This window comes from Camellia sinensis, chromosome 11 (assembly GCF_055761805.1).
Source record: "Camellia sinensis isolate YWXY chromosome 11, ASM5576180v1, whole genome shotgun sequence".
Lineage (NCBI taxonomy): Eukaryota > Viridiplantae > Streptophyta > Magnoliopsida > Ericales > Theaceae > Camellia > Camellia sinensis.
In genome coordinates this window covers 171,428,185-171,450,229 of record NC_138971.1, presented here as the reverse complement: position 1 = coordinate 171,450,229, position 22,045 = coordinate 171,428,185, and the positions used below count along the sequence as shown (strand labels likewise).

General features: G+C 33.9%; 2 protein-coding genes across 3 annotated transcripts; one reads left to right on the top strand and one right to left on the bottom strand.

The window, feature by feature from the left end:
* On the top strand, window positions 1–10,892 carry LOC114278814 (mitogen-activated protein kinase homolog MMK2). Its single transcript, XM_082896145.1, has 6 exons — window positions 1–366; window positions 1,983–2,112; window positions 3,825–3,962; window positions 8,671–9,003; window positions 10,049–10,232; window positions 10,333–10,892. Exons 1-6 carry the CDS (start codon window positions 188–190, stop codon window positions 10,503–10,505), a joined length of 1,137 nt encoding a protein of 378 aa, XP_082752271.1. The 5' UTR covers window positions 1–187; the 3' UTR covers window positions 10,506–10,892.
* LOC114278798 (putative polygalacturonase) lies at window positions 10,802–16,645 on the bottom strand. 2 transcript variants are annotated; one of them, XM_028220934.2, is made up of 7 exons: window positions 15,738–16,645; window positions 15,403–15,566; window positions 14,046–14,378; window positions 12,767–12,887; window positions 12,503–12,677; window positions 11,852–11,922; window positions 10,802–11,653 (listed from the first exon to the last, which is right to left on the bottom strand). In XM_028220934.2, exons 1-7 carry the CDS (start codon window positions 15,802–15,804, stop codon window positions 10,944–10,946), a joined length of 1,641 nt encoding a protein of 546 aa, XP_028076735.2. In that variant the 5' UTR covers window positions 15,805–16,645; the 3' UTR covers window positions 10,802–10,943. The 2 variants fall into 2 exon arrangements, with proteins under 2 accessions (XP_028076735.2, XP_028076740.2); XM_028220939.2 differs by having other exon boundaries at window positions 15,403–15,555; window positions 15,738–15,967.
* Between the last annotated feature and the right edge of the window lie 5,400 nt (window positions 16,646–22,045).

Here is a 22,045-nt window from a genome sequence, read left to right as displayed (position 1 = left end):
CTATCCTTCACTGATTTTCAAACCACGTGCAGTCGAAAAAGCCTTCACACACACGGAGAGAACCCACATAAATTCCGAACCTCCGACGAGTAAATCCACCGCAAACCTCTCCAATCTCCGCCGCACACAGCGGAGCTCCGCCAAGTTCACGGCGGTCCTGCCTCCCCCCCTCTATCTCTCTCTCTCTATGGCTATGGAGTCGATTTCTACTTCCTCCACCGATTCTAATACTAGTACTGTGAAAGGCGTGCTCACTCATGGCGGTCGATACGTTCGCTACAATGTTTACGGTAACTTGTTCGAGGTTTCTCACAAGTATGTTCCCCCCATTCGACCCATCGGAAGAGGCGCTTATGGCATTGTCTGGTGAGTTTTAATGTTCATTTGTGTTTGGATTGGTTTTCCGTTCCCCCACCCCCCCCCCCCCCTCTCTCGTGTGTGGATATTATGTGTTTTTGAGGGTCCAAGTTCAGATTTTTCATATTTGTGTTGGTGGGTTTTGCTTGAAACTGAATTGGGTTTTGGGAGATTTTGAATATTTGATTGGTTCTGTACTATTTTTTTGGTGGGCAAATAAATAAAATAAAATAAAAACTCTGAAAAATGAAGGAAATGGGAGAGTGAGATCTTTTTGTCTCGTGAGTTACAATGTTCATTGTATATATATAACATGATATGTTTGCATATATGTATGTGTTTGGATTGGTTTTCCTCTTCAGTTTCTGTTTTTTTTTTTTTTTTCTCTTTCATGGGTCGGTATTATGCTTTTTTGAGGGTCCAAGTTCAGATTTTCATGTTTGTATTGATGGGTTTTGCTTGAAACTAAATTGGGTTTTGGGAGATTTCGAATATTTGACTGGTTCTGTACTATTTTTTTGGTGGGCCAAAAAAAAAAAAAAAAGACTCTGAAAAATGAAGGAAATGGGAGAGTGAGATCTTTTTGTCTGGTGAGTTACAATGTTCATTGTATATATATGACATGATATGTTTGCATATATGTATGTCTTTGGATTGGTTTTTTTTCTTCAATTTCTGTTTTTTTCTCGGTATTATGTGGTTTTGAGGGTCCAAGTTCAGATTTTTCATATTTGTGTTGATGGGTTTTGCTTGAAACTGTATTGGGTTCTGAGAGATTTTGAATATTTGTCTGGTTCTGTACTATTTTTTTGGTGGGCGAAAAAAAAAAACAAAAAACTCTGAAAAATGATGGAAATGGGAGAGTGAGATCGTCTAGTAACTAGTTAAGAGCTTTAAGTGCATTGTCTGATGAGTTAAATGTTCATTGTATATATGTAGATGATATGTTTGCACATATGTATGTGCTTGGATTGGTTATCCTCTTCAATTTCTGCTTTTTTCTCTTTCATGTGTCGGTATTATGTGGTTTTGAGGGTTAAAGTTCAAATTTTTCATATTTTTATTGATGGGTTTTGCTTGAAACTGAATTGGGTTTTGGGAGATTTTGAATATTTGACTGGTTCTGTATTATTTTTTTGGTGGGCCAAAAAAAAAAAAAAAACAAAACTCCAAAAAATGAAGGAAATGGGAAAATGTGACCCTCTGGTTGCTAATTAAGAACTTTAATTGCATGTGGATGCCCTTATTTGGGTGATTTTTATCATTAGTGTTGACGAGATTGCTAAATTTAGGGTTATCTTGCCGATTTTGTTTTTTCATTCAGAAATAAATTTATGGGGTATAAGTGCATATTTGTAAGCTTTTTTTGTTGTTGTTGGGTTAAGAAAATTAAAGATTTATATAAAAGAAGGTACCATGAAAGGCGCCAAAGTTGATGAATGCCTTAATAGTGAAAATTATCCACTTTAGTTAAAGCAATCAATATAACCAAAATACACAAGGGTAGATATGTTTGAGGAAGGTTTTTAGATTAATGTTTCTAGGAAACTTGGAGAAAATGTTAACTGTTTTTGTCATCAAGTCCTGAAAATGACACCATTTTTCTTTTCTTTTTCCAATTTCAGTGCTGCTGTGAATTCAGAGACGCATGAGGAGATTGCCATTAAGAAGATTGGGAATGCATTTGACAACCAAATTGATGCCAAGAGGACACTAAGAGAAATTAAGCTTCTTTGCCACATGGATCATGAAAACGTAAGTTTGGTCCTCCACGGCTCTCCACATGCTAATTTACTTTGTTCTCTAGTATTTTTCCACGATTCCTGACTTCTTTTAACATTTGATGCTTGCAAGGAATGTGGGATTTTGTACTCTTTCTTTAGCATCCTAGGAGAATATTGACATAATTAAGGGGCCTAAAAAGTTTTGTTATATTTTAAAGCACCCATGGCTGGGAACATACAATCTGTTTTTTATTTTTTATTTTTTATTGTCAACAATTACACATGGCTTGGAATGCAAATTGTTTTATCTGATCCTTCTTTTTTGTGGAGACTTTTAAATTCTACTCATATGTACCTTAACAGCAAGAAAAAATGTTGTGGCGGAATAGATAAGTTACTGCTAGTGTTGTTTAATAGTACTATAGTGGTGTTCTGCAGTGATCATTTTTAAAGTACATCAATAATCAAGTTTGTATGTGTGCCTTTGGACATATTTGTGTGGCAAAGAAAAGAGATCTTACAAATATATTACAAAAGTAATCTTGAGAGGAGAATGAAAAGTTATGGAATATGGTTACCTGAATAGGAAACAGAAGCGGAAAATGTTAGGGGGAAACGGAAGTGGAAAATGTGGCCAATTGGGAAATGGGAAGCGAGTACCGATCAAGAATTGAATCGGCAATCTAATAGAATCTAGTAAGAAACTTTTGGCAAACAAAAGGACACCATTAAAAAACTTATGAGAAACTTAAATGAATACTTCAATGGATATGTTTGATTTATATAGTATGATGGATGCTTAGCTGGAACTAAGTAAAAAGAAGAAACAAGTTAATAGGAACCTCTGGTATTATTATAGAAAGCACATAGAAAACAAATAAGAAATTATCAGGTTTCTAAAGCAGAATTAAATTCGGGCACTCAAGATTTAGAGTTTACATCATTAAGGAATTTATTTAGAATAACTTTGAATATCTTTCTCGCATTTAATACAAATGAAAAACTAGAAATAAGAAAGGGATATATTTGTTAAGCAACAAGAAAACAACTAGAACAAAATGAACCTAATTTCTATGTTCCTTATTGAAATTTCTCTAATCAACTTTTAGTATATTTTAAAACATTTTTAGAATGATTGAATTTTTTTTTTTTTTTTAAATATTTGTTAGAAATCTCTCAAAACGAATTTGTAAAAATACAAATTTCCAAGTAGTTTCTGAAGAGTTTTTGTACGTTAATGTAACCTGCTGATAATTTTGGGCATGACTACCCAAATATTTTGCTCCTGGATAACTGTTAATATTGAACTTTTAGCAGCTCTATGGTTATACTGATGCACTTGCTATTTGAATTATAATATGGGTTGGTTTTGCTGTTGGGACCCTGGAATATTCTTGGTGGGCCTACAGTTGAAACTTCCCTTTTGTCTTCGTTGGTTGCTTGGGCTTTCTTGATCTTGACTATATTGTTGTAGTTGCGTTGCATCGGGATCTCTCACTTAAAGCTGTTAAAAGTGAAGTATCTCGGAAAGTTAATACATTGATCTTATCATGCACATGACAGTATGATTCTGGTACTTAGATCCCTGTATTTGTCAATTTTTAAAAGTTACATTCTTTGCTATCTACTTTTGAGATGTTTTGCTTTCATTTTTTCCCCCTCCCTTTGTTAGTCCTTGACAGTATCTCTGATAATCACTGCTTCTTGGGTACAAATTGATCCTCAGTTATTTTCCTGCCACAGATTCTTGCCATTAAGGACATCATACGACCGCCAAAGAAGCAGGTGTTTAATGACGTGTACATAGTTTCTGAATTGATGGACACCGATCTTCATCAGATAATTCGTTCTAATCAACCATTGACAGATGATCATTGTCAGGTGAGTGCCGCAGTGACTGAGTTGTGTTGGTTTATATGCCTCAAGGTTTTAAAAAGTTGTGTTGCATAACGGTTGTGGTGGTAGGTGTTACCCGTTACACCCGCTTTTGCGGTGTGATGAAAATTCGCATGTGTAACCGCCGTTTCAGTGTTACCTAATGGCCGTAGCAGTACCGTAACGGTTGTAACAGTCCATTACAACTTTTACAATATTCTGAGCAGCTTCCTTTTAACAAAAATATATAAAAATTTACAAAAACAAAAAACGAATACTCAAGTGATTTAAACTCAAAAGAAAAAACCTTGTATGATTTATTTTTCTTTGTAATTTTTTTTTAAAATTTTTATTTCATTACACTAGCATGTAAAATAAAAAATATATAAATAGTGGTTGTATTTATTTTTATAATCATTTCATTTAATATTTAATTGTAAATATTTTTTATTTTGTTACCGTAATGTGTTGTGTAAAAAATATCTTTTAAAAAAATAAATAAAATCAATAACTCAAAAATAATTTTTGTTTATGACACAATTTTTATTTTTATAATCATTTCATTTAATAGTTAATTGTAAATAATTGTATTTAGTTAGCTATAAAGTGTTGTCTAAAAATTATCTTTAAAAAAAAATAAATAGCTCTAAAATAATTTTCGTTTATGACATAATTTTTATTTTTATAATTATTTCATTTAAGAATTGTAAATATTTTGTATTTAGTTAGTTCAGGTATTGGTCAAAAATAATATTGTAGACATTTAAAATTAATTATTTTTAAAGTCATTAACTATTGAAATGAAATGATAAAAACTCTTTTTATAGTGATTTAAAAATATGAAATATATTGGATGTTAAAATTTATCACCTACTTCACCCACTTAAACCTACTCCACTAAACCTAACCCACTACACCCACTTAAACCTACTCCACTAAACCTAACCCACTACACCACTACCACCTCACCTACTCCACTAAACCTAACCCACTACACCACTACCACCTCCACTTCACCTACTTCTTACCTACTACACACTCACCCTCTTCTATATATAGGAATCATGAATCATTGTAATAAAAAAACAACAAACATAAATCAATCAATAATACAATTCTCTATTTCTCTTTATACATTAAATTTCTACATGGTATCAGAGCAAGGTTAACAACTTAGTCATTCCGCTTCACCGGCGGGCGGCAACCTCGCCTTGGCCGTCCGCCGGATAAACACAAATTTCCTTAATTTCTTCTTTCATGGCAGATTCAACAACAACAACAACAACCACCACCACTGTCCTCTTCTCACTGTTGTCACCACTGTCAACCTTAACCCCTCGATGTCGTCCCTTCATTGCCCACGGGTGGTCTCGTTTGCGGCATGTACCAGCTTGTTACCTGGTGTGTTCGTTACAGTCGTGGTCGCCGGTGGGCTGTTTTAATGGTTTGGTGAAGAGCTTCAACGTTGGCCATGGTGTCTTGTACCAGCTCCGGCGCTGATACTACAGTGCGTGAGGAGGGTGTGTTTCATGCTCCATTGGTGAGTGGTTCTTTTAAGTGTGATACAGCATGGGTTCACGTGCCATTGGACAGTGCGTTCCCGCCCATACGTGTGTACTGCAGTGTGTACAAGTGGGTGATATTCTGCCCACTGTTTTGTTCAAAACTTATAGCTGTTTTGTTGGGTTTTGTGGTTGTATTTGACTGGTTCATGAATGGCTCACGTGGGGTCCAACATGGGTAGCTTTTTCTGGCTGTCATTGCATATAATATTATATTAAAAAAAAAAAAATAAATAAATAAATCCAGTGTCAACAAATTCTTTACAACCCAAACTTCTCTCTCTCTGCCCAAAGTCCACTTTTAGTTCAACATCTCACGGTCCACACCCATTCTTCTTTTATTTATTTAATCACACCCATTTCATTCTCATTATCACATCCATACACACCGCCATCATGTTGTTCCAAATTTTCTTTATTTTATATGTATATATATATATCTTTTTATTATCCTATATTATTCAAACCCTCTCCACTTTCACACCACGCCGTCTGATCCCACTATACCCTTTTCTTTATTTTATTTTATCTTCCTTCTTTCACAAAAAAAAAAAAAATCCATTCACACGCAACTCGTTTTCCTTCCACAAACTTGTCATTTCTTCATGCCGGGGATCAACCCCGATCAGAATTTTACACCAACAAAAAAAAACAAAAAAAAAAAAAAAAAAAAAAAAAAAAAAAACACACAAAACACAAAACAACTACATCCACAGGTGGGATTTTTCTTCTCTATTCAGCCGCCGGTCTCTTCTTCTTGCCTCCGTCTTGGACGGCCCTTGCCGGTGTTGCCTCCGTGTTTCCTTGTCCACCGAGCACGTTCACTCCCCCATACTCCTCCACTGTAGCATATGGAGGACCTCCAAATCGGAACATCACGGTGGCCTTCCGCTTCAGCTCCTTATTTTCTGTCTTTAGCACACTTATCTCTGCTCGCGCATCCTTATACATGCGTTGGAGCAGAGCCAGCTGGGAGTTTAACTGTTGCACCTCATTTGTCCTGCTCTGCAGCCGGTGCGACAAGTTTGTGACCGCCGTCATGGTTTCCACACATGATTTCAGAGTATACTGATTGGCCTCAATATCAGTTTGCACCGCCATTTTTTGCTCCACCGACCGCATCGGAAAGTTCAATGGAGCAAAACCAGAGGTGTTTGGTTGAGGTTCACTGGCCATCGCACCAGTTATTTCTCTTGTGGACTCGTTCAGTTCTGGAAAGAGCGTGAGCAGACCACGGGAAGAGGAGGCCATGTTCTGGGTAGCTGGACGGGAAGAAGAGGCCATGTTGCTGAGTGTTTCAGAGACGGGTTGGTTACAGAGTATTACAGAGTTTCTCAGCAAAGGAAGAGTTTGTTTCAAAGGATTTTCAGAAGTTTTTTGTCTGCCTCAGCCTCAGCCTCCGTCTTGGTTAAATAGCCGAGGCAGCCACGCGCATCGCGCGCCTCTTGCCACCAGACGACAAAACGGGCGCGCAAGCCAAGGCGCCCACGTGCCTCGCCATCATGTCCGGCACACCTTTTGATGAATTGGGCACGCCTTTTGATGGCACGCCTTTTGACAAAATTGGGCACACCTTTTGAGGGTGCAACTTCTACAACGGTCCGACATGACCCTATAAACTGTCCCGACATTAATTCCGGTTAGTTCCTTTATGGGTCCGACAAGACTCTGTAAACTGTCCCGACATAGATTCCGGTTAGTTTCTACAAGGGTCCGACAAGACTCTGTAAACTGTCCCGACATTGATTCCGGTTAGTTTCTACAAGGGTCCGACAAGACTCTGTAAACTGTCCCGACATTGATTCCGGTTAGTTTCTACAAGGGTCCAGCAAGACTCCGTAAACTGTCACAACAACTGTCACCACATTGTCTGCTACAACGGTCCGACATGACCCCATAAACTGTCTTCTACAGGGGTCTGACACCGCCATCCAGTGTCCTCTACACCATTATGACACCACCATACAGTGTCCTCTACAACGTTATGACACCACCATCCAGTGTCTTCACCAATGGTCTGACACGACCATACAGTGTCGCCTATCCTCTTTTATTTTTATGTATTTTCTTGTTTTGTAACTCTCTCCAAACTCAAGTTGGCTAGTTCCCACCCCCCTTGAGTTTGCGGGGGGCTGTTAAAATTTATCACCTACTTCACCCACTTAAACCTACTCCACTAAACCTAACCCACTACACCCACTTAAACCTACTCCACTAAACCTAACCCACTACACCACTACCACCTCACCTACTCCACTAAACCTAATCCACTACACTACTACCACCTCCACTTCACCTACTTTTTACCTACTACACACTCACCCTCTTCTATATATAGGAATCATGAATCATTGTAATAAAAAAACAACAAACATAAATCAATCAATAATACAATTCTCTATTTCTCTTTATACATTAAATTTCTACATTGGACTATACTTAAAAAGTAACAAAAATTAATTAAATTCTATTTTAAACCCTAAAAAATGTGATTTTGGAAAAAAAAAAATAAAATATGCATATTTGTAAGTTATTTCAAATTGTGCGAAAAATAAAAAAATTCACAGTTCCGGTTACCGCAACCATTACACTACTGCCTTTATACTCCACAACCGCACCACCACAACTATTACGATTACCGCAACCGCTTTTCGAAACCTTGATATGCCTTCGCATCATAATTCATTAATCGCACCACCACAACCGTTACGATGACCGCGACCGCTTTTCAAAACCTTGATATGCCTTTGCGGCATAATTCTTTGGTTTGAATCCTCATTGTTCATTTGTTTATCAAGGTGTTGCTGGATCTTAAGAGACCAAGTCTTGACATATTTGTTTTTCCTTTCCTGCTGAATCATGAAAACATTTTTTTTGTTGCTTTCTTTCGATTTTGTGTACATGTCTGACATATTTCTAGCAGAGTGAACAAAAAGTACTCTGACTGTAACCGCTTTTCGAAACCTTGTTCATAAGGGTGATTATGATTCCTACATTCACAAAAAATATATACATATATATATATTTTTTATGGTCTATTTTTGATTGGTAGTTTTGAGTTTTGCTACAGAATATATACATGTCATGTTGTTATTAACCATACATGGACCTGAAATTGTAATTGCGGCTGATATTTTGTGAAACTTTTCCAGTATTTTATGTACCAGCTGTTACGTGGACTGAAGTATGTACACTCGGCAAATGTTTTGCACCGTGACCTCAAGCCGAGCAATTTGTTTCTAAATGCAAATTGTGACCTTAAGATTGCAGACTTTGGATTGGCAAGAACAACATCGGAGACGGATTTCATGACCGAGTATGTTGTCACTCGTTGGTATCGGGCACCCGAGTTGCTTCTTAACTGTTCAGAGTACACTGCAGCTATTGATGTTTGGTCTGTTGGTTGTATACTTGGTGAAATTGCAACTAGAGAACCTTTGTTCCCTGGCAGAGATTATGTTGAGCAGCTGAGGCTTATAACAGAGGTATGAGACTTCCATGTTGATTTTTGATTTGATGATGCTTTTGGTGTTCCACGGTAAATGGAATGGGGTCAACGTAAGAAGCATGAACATGGATACGAACACAAACACAAGACACAACAATGGTCAAAAAATTAGTACACAGTGGGGACACGGCATAAAAATACATTTTTTATATATTTTTATTTACTATGTATATTATATAAATTTAGAATACATAGGCATTGATGTCTCTGTCAATCTCTCTTCAATTTTGCCCTGTCCTTAATACCATTTGGTGGTATTATCAGCCAAATTCTGTGCTAAGATGCCTAACTTAATTTACAGTTTTCCATATTAGTCGGTGCTCTGATTCCATTTTGACTTGTAAGACTAGCTACAACTGTTGATTCTTGATTTCCAAATAAAAGCCTAGCTAACCAAAATTCTTTTTGATAAAGAAACTTCTGTTGTACTATAGCATTTGGTTAGAGAGTAGAGAAACCAAAGCAGAAAACAGAATAAAAGTGGGGTCAACCTGCCTCTTTACTTCAGTTACCTTAGTAGGTAAATGGCAAGTAGAGAAGAACAATGTTGATAAATTCCTAAAATCTTGTCTGTTTGCTATTGTTGTGTGTTTTTGGAAACAAAAATAATGAATAATGAAAACATCCACTGTCTTCATATTCGGGTGGAAAATAGTTTTTGAAAATTTGAAACAACTTATTGGTCTCTCTCAAAAAATTGGGTTGTTTTCAAAAATAATTCTTGAAAACAGTTCACCAAACAAAATTTCTATGTTTTTTGTTTAATGAAAAGGAAAACAAAAACAATACCAAAACTGCCGACTCAGTTTTTTTTCTCTCGTCATCCTAGAAGCAATGTTTTCTGTATTGATAGGTTGGTGATATCATCTTTACTCCATCTCACCAGCTGAAATGGAGAAATCTGGAAGAGAGAGAAAGAGAGAGAGTGCCCTGTCATTTCTTTTGACGTGGAGTAAAAAGAGTTCTTTGTGAAACTGAAATTATAGATCTGTTCTAACCTACTTTGTCCTTGTTTCTAAAAGCTCCTAGGTTCACCCAATGACACCTGCCTTGGATTTCTCCGAAGTGATAATGCACGAAGATATGTGAAACAGCTTCCCCGATACCCAAAGCAACAATTCTCAGCTAGATTCCCAAATATGTCTCCTTTGGCCATTGATTTGCTTGAAAAAATGCTCGTCTTTGATCCCACCAAACGCATTACAGGTACAAAGACTAAATTTTTATGCACAACATCATCAAAGATTACTTAATATGTGAATTCATGTTAACCTTTTGTTTCTTTACTTTCTTGATCTGCTTACAGTTGATGAGGCTCTATGTCACCCATACTTGTCGTCTCTTCATGATATCAATGACGAACCCATTTGCCCGAGTCCTTTTAGTTTTGATTTTGAGCAACCCGCGTTCAACGAAGAGAAAATTAAGGATCTCATTTGGATGGAATCACTGAAGTTCAATCCCGATCCTACCCATTAGGAAGCTCTCATGATAACCGCTTGCTTGTGCTGTAGAAGTATGTTGGAAACAGTACGAGTGTTGTTTGCTGACCTTCGGAAACTTGAACTCTCGACTCCTCTGCTAGGAAACAAAGTGAAACAGTCAGAGGCATTCTCGGTCTCAATATGCCCTCTTGCAGTGAAATTTATACCGGTTGAGCCTGTTCAATAAACCTCCAAGCTGACGATAAAGCTAGTAAAAAGCGGCTGCAGATCATCTCCATGATTGACGGGGGGGTTTAGGAGCTTGAAATAGATATTCTAGATGTTGTAGTGTTTGTTAATTGGAATCCAAGGAGCTATTTTATTGTATTGTTTGGATATTAACATATTTTACATATATTAGAATGACGTGATTACTGAAAAATCTATTAATGATGTTATTATTGATATGAAGCAAACAGGACACAACTGTGGCTCACAAATAGTTTCCTCTGTATGAACACATCTGAACTTCAACACTGTCAATCGATAGGTTGTCTATTGGAAAGTTACACTGTGCTGTCTTCTCGGTGCCTTGGTCTGGCAAGAGATCACATGGTGGAGGAATCACATTGCTTGAAACCCCAGCAACGTCGGTGCAATTCCATTGAAGTTTCTTTGAGTCCTTAGCTAGTGCAATGGTCACATTTGATATGCAGATTCCGGTGAATGGATCGCCGGATATTCCCTCCAACCTAGCCGCCATTGTCACATTCTCGGCAATGACGTCGCGGTAATTGATATTTTGGATGACAGGAAGTGCATTGGGATCATATCCATTGTCAGCGTGGGAGCCATAATTTCCGGTCATCCAGAATACCCATTTCATGGTTGTCAGCGTCATCCCTTGCACGTATATGTCCTTTACATACCCGCCTCTCCCGACTGCAGTTTTGATCCGAACCCCTGATTCTGAATTGATGGCCACAATGTCTTCGGCCCTAACATCCTCGATCCCACCTGACATTTCGCTGCCCAATGCAATAACTGCACTAGTTGGAGAAATGCAAGTGAGCCGTCTGATCATGAGCTGTTTTGTTGGCATCCCAAAAGCAATTCCATACTCGTCCCAACCACTCTTAACTGCTACACAATCATCTCCGGAGACAATGTAACAGTCCTCAATTCGGGTATTTGTGCAAGAGTCTGAAGAACATCACATACCAGAAAAGCAAACAATTAGCACATTAGCTTCACACAACCCATCAATCAATCTTTAGACACAACCCTCAGGTGGTGGATTCGACGTCACTGTAATATTTATATTTTTTTTGTATAAAATTAATTGCGTACCTACTGAAAATTAATTATTATTGCTATTTTTTTAAAATTCAATGAACTTACCTGGATTGATCCCATCAGTGTTTGGAGATCTGACTGGTGCAAGAATTGTAATGCCTTGAACTATAATATTGCTGCAAATACAAAATTGTTTCCATTAGTTGAGGTTAGCCGTGTCAACAGACCAGATCTTGCATTATCCGTATCTTATCCTACTCGAATCCAAATCTGAATCTGACATGACGTGATTTGGATGTGATTTTGCTATAAGATTATTGGGTGTGATTTATATATCATGTGATTAGTGTACTATGTTTAATTAGAATTAGATAAAGAATATGACAAGATTTTGAAGATTATCTCATGAAACAATCATGTATAATAGTTTTTTTCTTTTTTTTGTTTTGTTTAGAACGGATGTGTAATAGTTTATAATGACGAAGTTTCACATTCTTTTTTTTTTCTGGGTAATTAATTCCCAATCTTTTTACACGAGCTTAAAAGATAAAAATTAAAGTTCGAAAATTGGATAGGATTATCCTAATTCTGACAATAATCGAATTAAACCTTAATAAAAAATATATATATAAATAAAATAATCGAATTAAACAAATTTGGATTTTATCATATTATAAGATCAGATATTCATTAAAAGGATTCGGATTAAATCAAGAAGTGCAACTAAGAATTATGGGAGTTAGGTAGGATGAGGACCTGCTATAAACAGGATGAACATTCCATGATGGAGAATTAACCAATGTAATGTTGGAAATTTGGATGCTATCCGAGTACATGAGCTCGATAAGGTAAGGCCGGGTGAATTGCAACTCTCCATTGTGAAATTTATCCCACCAGAGAGCACCTTGACCGTCGATGGTTCCATTATCGCCTGAAATCATAAACCGACCTCAAAATCAAAACAGAAAGTGCTAAAACTTGCTTCTTGTATCATATCCAAAAAATGTTTGTGATTTGTACCTGTTATGACAACATCGGTGAGGTTGGTTCCGAAGATGAGACTGATGTACCTTCCACCGGGTGAATCCCTTCCCCGGCCATAGGAGGGCAGGGGATCAATTACAGGCCATTCATTCACATCCTAGACCAAATGAAGAGGGTTGGAGTAATTTTAGCACACGTGATTACAAAATGTGAAATTTCTCACTTTCCTCCCTCCAATCTCCATAATTTTCATGGCCACTTTTCATCATATTTGCACTTTGTGCTCGTGTTCTGTTTCAAATTAGTCATGATGACCTCTGTTTAGGAAACTCTTTAGTGACCCAATTTATTGTTGTGTCACATTTTGTGACAAAAATTAGAAATTATATTAAGTTTCTAATAATCTACATTTTCTTGGCAATTACATTTACTTTTCTTTCTCAATTGTTTGTCTTCAATTCAATAGCCAGTTAGAAACTAGGGTGATGTTTTGATTAAATGAAAATTGAAAATAAAGTAATAAAAACCTAATATTGAATTTTTTTTAATTAAAACATTGTGTAGTATTTATTAAAACATAAGTGTTGAATTTAATGATAATTGCATTCAGGTGTAAAGTCAAATCTAAATACTACTAAATATTAGCTAGTTGGAAACTTCTAAATAAGTCATATTTTTTTGGTCTTTTAATAACCTGTTTTCAAAATTATGTCAATTTTTTTTTTTTTTGTTGGCCGTCTTGTGTATAGACAAATCTAAAAAGTGAAAAAAAAAATTTGAAAAATTTGAAGAAAAAAAATAATTATAACCTGTAAAGGTCCACTATGTTTGGTTTTTTTTTTTTTTCCTCTCTTTTTTTTGATTTTTTTTTAAAAAAAAAAAATTAATTTTTCGATTTATCTAGAAACCAAAAGCTTTTTGAAATTAAAAAAAATTCATTAAAAATGAAAATAAATCAACAAAAAAAATCACTACAAAAGCAAATCTCAAATACCTAACTGTTCTAATAGTGTTTGATTTGATGACTGCAAGAAAACAAGAACAAAAAAAATAATTGATAATGACGTGTAATAAATGTATGGTGCAAAATGGATAAAGACAGCTATACGAAGGAGAAACTCTTTCCTTGGTCACATTCTGCCCTCAAATTGTTTGATATGTAAAAAAAATTAAAATTTGAAATTTATTTTTTCCCACTCATTTATTTGTTTCACCTAAAACATTTAATTTTAGGTGTTGAATTCTGGAAAAAAAACCAAACTAGAAAACAAATAAAAAAAATGAATTTAAACAGACTGAAAAATGGGAAGCAAACCTGAGAAGCAAGAAGAACAGCATCCCGGTGGAGATAAAGTGTGAAATGGCTGGTAAGATTGAAGCTGCCAGTCAACCATCTTCCAGGAGGTACAAAGAGTTGCGATCCACCATCCGATTCAAACTGGCTCAGATGAGCTATTGCTGCCTTGAATGCCTCTGTATTCAAGGTGCTTCCATCACCAACTCCTCCAAAATCTGTTACGCTTGCGCTGTGAGCTCTGCAGCTCATAGCAGAGTACTCAAAGTAGTCCAAAACACGCGCTTTTCGGGCATCAACATTGCTCCAATTCAATAGGAAAACAACCAGAAGTACTGAAACCGCATCAAATATCTGTAACGTTAAAGAAAAAAAAAATTAACTGATATTTCATTTATATTTCACTCACGTTTTATTTTTACTTTTCAAATTCATGCAAAAAAAGACTAATACTCAGAAATTTTAAAGAGTTTTTTTCAAGCAAGATTTGGACTTTTGGCAATGGGATTGGTTGGGCTGCTAGGACATTAGAACCCATATAAAACAAAAGTCAACATTGTTGGGGGTGTTTGGTGTGAATTATAGGGGGTGATTATAGCTTATTTTAATTTGGAAATATGTGTCAGACTATTTGGTATTACAGCTTTTTAGGTAGAAATAGCTTAAATAAGTTGAGAAAAGCTGATTATTTAAAAGTTGGGGAAGGGTGCTTTTGGGTTTTACTCTCTAATTATCAACTTTTAGCCTAGTGTACCAAACAATACCGTTAGGCCAAGTTGGGGAAGGGTGCTTTTGGTTTTTGCTCCCTAATTATCAACTTTTAGCTTAGTGTACCAAACAATACCGTTAGGCCATGTTTGATTCACAACACTAATAGTGAGGTATTAATAATCCTATTAAATTAGTGTGGTATTAGTTATCCCACCCCTACCCCATTACTAATAATCCTACAAATTTGTTGGATTAATTATCCATTGGATTAATAATCCTAAACTAAAATGTCAAAACAAACATAGGATGATTGGGCCCACGGATTAATAATCCCAATCCTATGCTTTAATCCTTCCAATCAAACATGCCATTAATGTCTAGGAATTGAAGATTTAAGTCTTTGTTGTGTTCTTTGGAAAGTTTAGAGGAGTCTGAGTTATTTATGTGGATTTTTTTTGGAGAGAAAATTAATTGTGATTATGAATGCAATGTTTTGAAGGAAAGAACAAATGGGGAGGTCTTGAGTGGAGCAGGAAAGGCTTGTGGAAAGAAACAAAGTAATTAAGATTGAGAAAACCCATGTAGAAAATTAAATGCTTGTAAAACATGGGAGAGAGTAGTAATTGGAAGAGAGAGAGAGAGAGAGAGAGAGAGAGAGAGAGTTTACTGGAGGTTTTCTGGGACTTGTTGATAGCTTCATGATTGGTAACCCAACTGGTCTTGGCTTGTTGCAGATGCCAATCTTACTTGTGTATATATATAGATGCAGGACTTGTGTGCACACTACAAACAGGACTTTGCTTTCCCCCCCTTCTTTTTGCTGTTGTTTGGCTGCCAAGAATCGTAGATGAAAAGAAAGAAAATTACTGTGTTAAGTACTACCCAAGTAGTGCTTGTGAGAAATTCCAAAGATTTTCCCTAAACGCAAACATATGCAGGTGAATTTAAAAAAGAAAAGAAAAGTAAAGAAAAGGAGTAGATGAATAGAGAGGAGAAAATTACTGTGTGTCAAGAACCTAAGTATAGTGTTTGTGAGACATTCCAAATATTTTCCTTGAACCCAACACATGCAGGTGTTCTGAGGAAAAGATTAAAGATTTGTGTTATAAGATATTTTCACTTCTATAAGATTTTATTTTGTTTTATTTTATGTTGGGTGGGAAGTTGAGAGAAACCATCATATCTAGTTGAATAAACAAAGACTAAGAAACCGAAAGAAATACAGTACCCCATGTGGTAGTTAGGCCCATGAATCTATAGTTGGAAATCAAAGTCAAAAAGCTGAAAAAGCTTATCTCACTTACCTAATAGTTGTTATTAATTTGATTTACACCAAACATCATATATCATCATTTAATCCACTCATCAAAAAGTAGAATCTAAAAACATTAATCTTTTAACAATTCAATAATTAGATGTTTTAAATTTATTTAAGTTATTCTTACCTCCTATGTTGTAAATAAAATTAACACAAAACACTTTGATAATTTCTTTATTAAAAAAATAATAATAATAATCCTATAAATTGTACACAACAATTAATTTACTTGACAAATCTATAAGATGAAGATATGGTTCATTGAATATATCAGTACACTTTACAAAAAAGCATTCCACCATTCCTTTCTTATGTATATTGGATATTCTCTTTCTCTCTCCCTATTGGATATCCATATAGGTGATGCTTTTCGCACTATATCAGTGGCGCACTAGCTCAGATGTGAATGAAATTTACACACACACACTCACTTGTTTCACTTATTGATCTTGAAATTATGGATTTAAACTTAAGAATAGTCATTATGTACAAATTAGGCTGATACCCAAATCCCATCAAAGGATTAAATTTAGAGTTTTTAATGAAATACACAATCTGGGTCTAAGATCAGATGGTCAAGGTTAGCAGACATAATTTCTCTCTACCCAAACTGATAAAAAAAATGTTTTAAAATGTCTCTGTTGGAGAGAGATTGGATAGCTTCGAATCCATGTCTGATAATGGTGTGGAGTGGAATGTAGGTTTGGTGATGGTGGGGACTCATATACTTATTACGTTTCTTTGTCAGAATCTGCTCTGCTGTTTTTGAAATCCCGTGAGCATTTTTATTTTTTAGTTCGATATTTGATTTATTAGACCTATTAATTTAAAGAAGCAAGTTCATGGATCCCATTTGTGTGGATCTCTTTTGTATTGGCATCTATTTCCCATTGGCCGGTGGCGACATCTTCAATAACCAGATCACGGGTGTTGGTTAACTTGACTAATGATTGCCTATCAACCACCAATTTAATATTAAAAATAAAAAATGGGATAGAAACCAATCTTGTCTTCCATTCTGTTTGTTTTCTTGCATATATATATATTGAGAAATAACAATTCAGGATATATTTTGAAAGTTAATTACAAATCCAGGTAAAGTTTACAAATATTAATAATTATAATTATAATTTTTTTTTCATAAATTTATAATAATTTTTTGAAACCACCACTATGTGTAATTTTCCCTATATTTTTTATGCTTTGTTATGACTTTAATTGTATTAGGGGGTGATGCAGATGATAGAATGATGATGCCGTTAAAATTTTAATCTGTAAAATAATTTTTCTTTTTTTAAAGTAGAAAATATTATTTTTTCAATTAAATTTATTTTTTGTTATATACAAAAAAAAAAAAAAAACATCTTCTGTTTTACCAAACTAAGAAAATGCCAAAAAGAAAAAAGAAAACAAAACAAAACAAAACAAAGCAAACATTGAAACAAATACAAAAAAATTTGTCCAAAAACAGCTCGGTTATTCTATGAAAAATTTGTGTTATTTAATATAGAGCGTTGCTAATAGTGTCACATTTTTTCTTTGGATCTCTACTTTCTTCTAGTTTTTTAGAGAAAAATAAGTGAAACATCTTTCTCCAACTTTGTGTAGTAGGAGAGGTCTAAGATTTTTTTATTATTATTAGTTAATGTCCCTTAATATTTTCATAAAGAAAATTTAACTCAAAATTTTGCTCGACTCAAAGAAATTTCGACCTCAACTCAAAGAAATTTCAATTTTTACATAGAAATTTCTGTGAAAATTAAAATTTCTCTAAGTCGGGAAAAATTTCTCTGAGTAGAATTTTCTTTATGAAAATGTTGAGGGACCTTAACTATTACGAAAATATTATTTGTCTTTCATATTATAAAATCTTAATATTAAGAACTTTAAAAGAAATTCTCCTTTTTTTTTATTACAATTTTATCTTAACAATAAATTTCAATTTTATCTTTATTCCTAACCTCTCAAAAGTCTAAACCAAACCCTCCCACTCCAACTATCACTCTACCGGGCCAACACTCTGCCCCACAACCTCAGCGCTAGTAGCCCTTTCCAACCCATCCCCATTACTCCTATCTCTCCTTCGGCCCTTCAAACTAACCTTAACCCCACTCCTTCATGGCCTTTTATCTTGGGAAAATAATAAATCAGTGACAACTTCCACAAACAAATATCAATTTCATGAAAAAAATTTGTGTTTGACTTTTAATATAACAAAGTATTTCATTAATTTATAAATATTTTCTTTAAATTTGATTAAATGAAAATTTTCGCCTGCGTTTGGTTGTGTTTTGTAAATGTGATTTGAGACTCTGAGTTTTATTTTGAGTTTGTGTGTTGTAGAATTATAATTTGAGTGTAGAAAATTTGTTTGGTAAAGAGTTTTGAAAATAGTTTTGGAAAAGAGATTTGATTTGAGTGGGGAATTATTGATGTGACATTTGATATGTAATACAAAAATTTACAACTCGTAACTAAACATACAACTCAAAATTATTTTAAAACACATAAAAAATTTTAAAAAATTCAGAAAATATTTTTCCCGAGTATGTAAATCAATTGCCAAAAAAAAAAAAAAAAAAATCTGGAATTCAGGGGACATTCGGGTGGACTTCATCAGGCAAAATTTTGACAAAAAACGCGGTCTGTGCATCAGAATTCTCTGCAGAGAGTGTGAAAAATTGATTTCAAAACCATAGCCAAACATTATACTCAAACACACATGTAGAAAATTAATTACAAATCACAACCAAACAGAGCCTTCATCTTTTCTACTCATCTTCCACTTCAATCTCATTTTTTGTGCACAGAAGGGTTGGACTTTAGAGGAGGAAGAGCTAGGTAGGTGGTTGGGGCTGGCTGCAGTTAGAAGGTGGGCTGGCACAAATGGAGTGATAAAGGCTTATAATTTGAAATTTAAAATTCACTTCTAATAACATAATTATATAATTGAATTTGTGATAAATAAAAAATTGACATATAAAAATTTATTTTTAAGGCCTATTTTTTTTTTTCATATATGAACTTTTTAAATTTAGGAACACTTATCAATCGGTCATATTAATTAGACTTATTTACTTATATGTCCTAACTGATAAATATATCATTGCTAATTTATTTATAACACCAAGAAAAATTGATTAATTGATCAGTTAATAAATTTATCAATAAAATTTAATAGATAATAAATTCTAAAAATAAAACCTATCGATAATTTATCCTTAAATTTTAGGGTACGATGGATGTTAGGGGTGAGTGCGGATCGGTTGCGGCTATGGAATCTCCAATCCGCAATCCGCCCGCTAGATTGGTGGATTGGAGAAAATCAATCCGCATCCGTCTGCCAATCCGACGAATGTGGATTGAGCGGATTGGCGGATTGGTGGATTGGCGTATAAATGCGAATCAGTTTGGCGGTGTAAAATTTTATAAATCTTCAACATAATTCAACTTGTACACTTCTTAAAAAAAAATAATACAATCAATGACTTAAAAAAGTATTACAATCATTGGATGCCTCATCCAAAGAAAGAAAGTTTAAAATTTTAGAATATTACAATTACTACATACCTCATCCACATATTACAATCACAGAATGCCTTATCCACATAAAGTATTACAATTTATGGTTCTAAAAATATAACAACAATTCAAATCATCAAAACCATGAACAAAGCAGTAGTAGAGATTGTATGTCTTTGTATTGTTACATCTATATCGGTTTTTCAAAACAAAAACCATTAGTTTTAGAGTTAGATTTAAAAACAAAAAATATATATATAAATAATACATTTAATTTTTTTCAATTCAAAAAATATATTCAAGTTGAAAACTCTTTTTTAACAGAATATATTCAACATAATATTTAAACTTTTTTTCAATTGAAAATATAAATAGAATATCTAAACAAATTGAAAACACAAAGTCTTATAAATTACTAGGGATGCTCGCGGTTTGGCGATTCGGTTGCGGCTAAAGGAACCTCAAATTTGACATCCGTCCAAAACTAAGCGGATTGGAAAAAAATCAATCCGCAACCGTCCGCCCATCGTCACGCATCCATCCAAAATGCGGCTAATCGGTTCGGTATGATCGGTTTGGGCGGATCGGTATATTTGCTGCTCGCCCCCAATGGATGTGACCTAACAATTTTTGTAGTAGAATTGCACATTTCGTGTCTGCGTCACATGTACATAATTATTATCTTATTAGACTTGTTTGGCATTTGATTTTTTTGGTTAAATAGTTAATAAGATAAAATGTCATATTTAAATTATAATAATTTTACTTTTTCTCTCACAATTATTAAACCAATTACAAAAAAAAAACAAAAACAAAAACAAAAACAAACAAATAAACAAAGTTAACTATCATTCCAAACATAATTTTTTTAACCAAGTTAAAATATTCAAACAGCTAAAAAATCAATTAAAATAATAAAGCTTCCAAACAGGCCATCTGGAATATTGAATGTTGAACCAACACTAATAGGGTGTTTTGGGCGAGGGGAGATTCTACTCACTCTGTTTGGTTTCAATTTTCAAAATTTATTTTTTTTAAAAATTTTACATTTTCGTTTTCCGTATTTTTTTGCTTTCACTGAATTTTTTTTAATATTTTTAGTAAATTTTTTTTATAAAAAAATTCGCAGACACACATAACATAAATACACTTAAAAAATATAATATTTGTGAAAAAAATATTTAAAAAATTCACTAAATACCAAAAATACAAAAAAAAAAATTTCAGAACATTTTTTATATTTTTGTGTATTTATTAATTTTTAAAAATATTTTTTTACAAATATTTTACTATTTATATACATGTAAGTAAGGTGCATCTAAAAAAGTAAAAAAAAAAATGATTAAAATTTTAAAAATATTTACTAAAAATACAAAAAATAAAAAAACTCAATTTCTAAAAAACTGAAACCAAACATATTGATTTATATTCAAAAAAATGTTTAAGTGAATCAAATTTTTTAGTACATCTTATTAAATTATTTAGGGTTATAATTTATTCCTAGCATACCCTATTTTTGTTTTTTTCCAAATTATCCTTTTGAGGTACACCCAAATAAAATAAATTAAAAATTTTAAATTACTTTTGAAAAACTTTTCTTTTGTTCATGTATATACATGAGAAACCCAGTACCGATGAAGGAGGTTGGGAAAGGAAGATGACGAATATTTAGCATGCTTTTCATCATTATTCTTCGAACTTTTATAACTGAGCAAAATCACTTTGTTCGGCTATATATTGCAGAACAAAGTGAAATTGTTTGATTATGAAAATACAAATAATAATAATGAAAAATAGGTTGAATATTCACTTTTATTTAAAAAAATACAAAAATTAATAATTGTACTTTTATATTTATGTGAATACTTACATCCTCTTTGATGGATTGTTTTAAAAAATTATTTTGATTATTACTCTCATCCATTGCTTGATTTTGTTCAAACTTTTTTTCTATTTGCAAATAATAATATAATAAAAAACAATGATATTTATGATAATGATGAGTTTTGGTGTGATGGATTGGAGTTTTGGAGTGGGGAAGAAAAAGAAGAGAAGATAATTGAAACTTGGAGAAAAAAATGGAGATATTTTAAATATAAAGAATACGTATAATTAATTAGGGTATACTATGAAAAAAAATTATTTTAACGTTTAATATGTATTGTCTTTATTAGTAAATTCATATTAAAATACAATAAAAATTAAAATTTTAAAATTTAAATTGAAGGTAGTGAGATGGGCAAGGCATGGGCCTACATAGTCCTGTAATTGGACCTGGCGTCAGGGGTTCGGATAGAACCCATATAGGCCCAAACTCCCTAGATGAGCAGGCCCACTATTTAAAAACGAAAAAAAACGTTGAGGATGGGCCTCGTAGAAACATAGAATGGGCCTGGCCCAACTGATCACATTTAACTAACTGATTATTCATTAGTTCATTAGTTCATGGATTGTACTTTTTGTTACAATA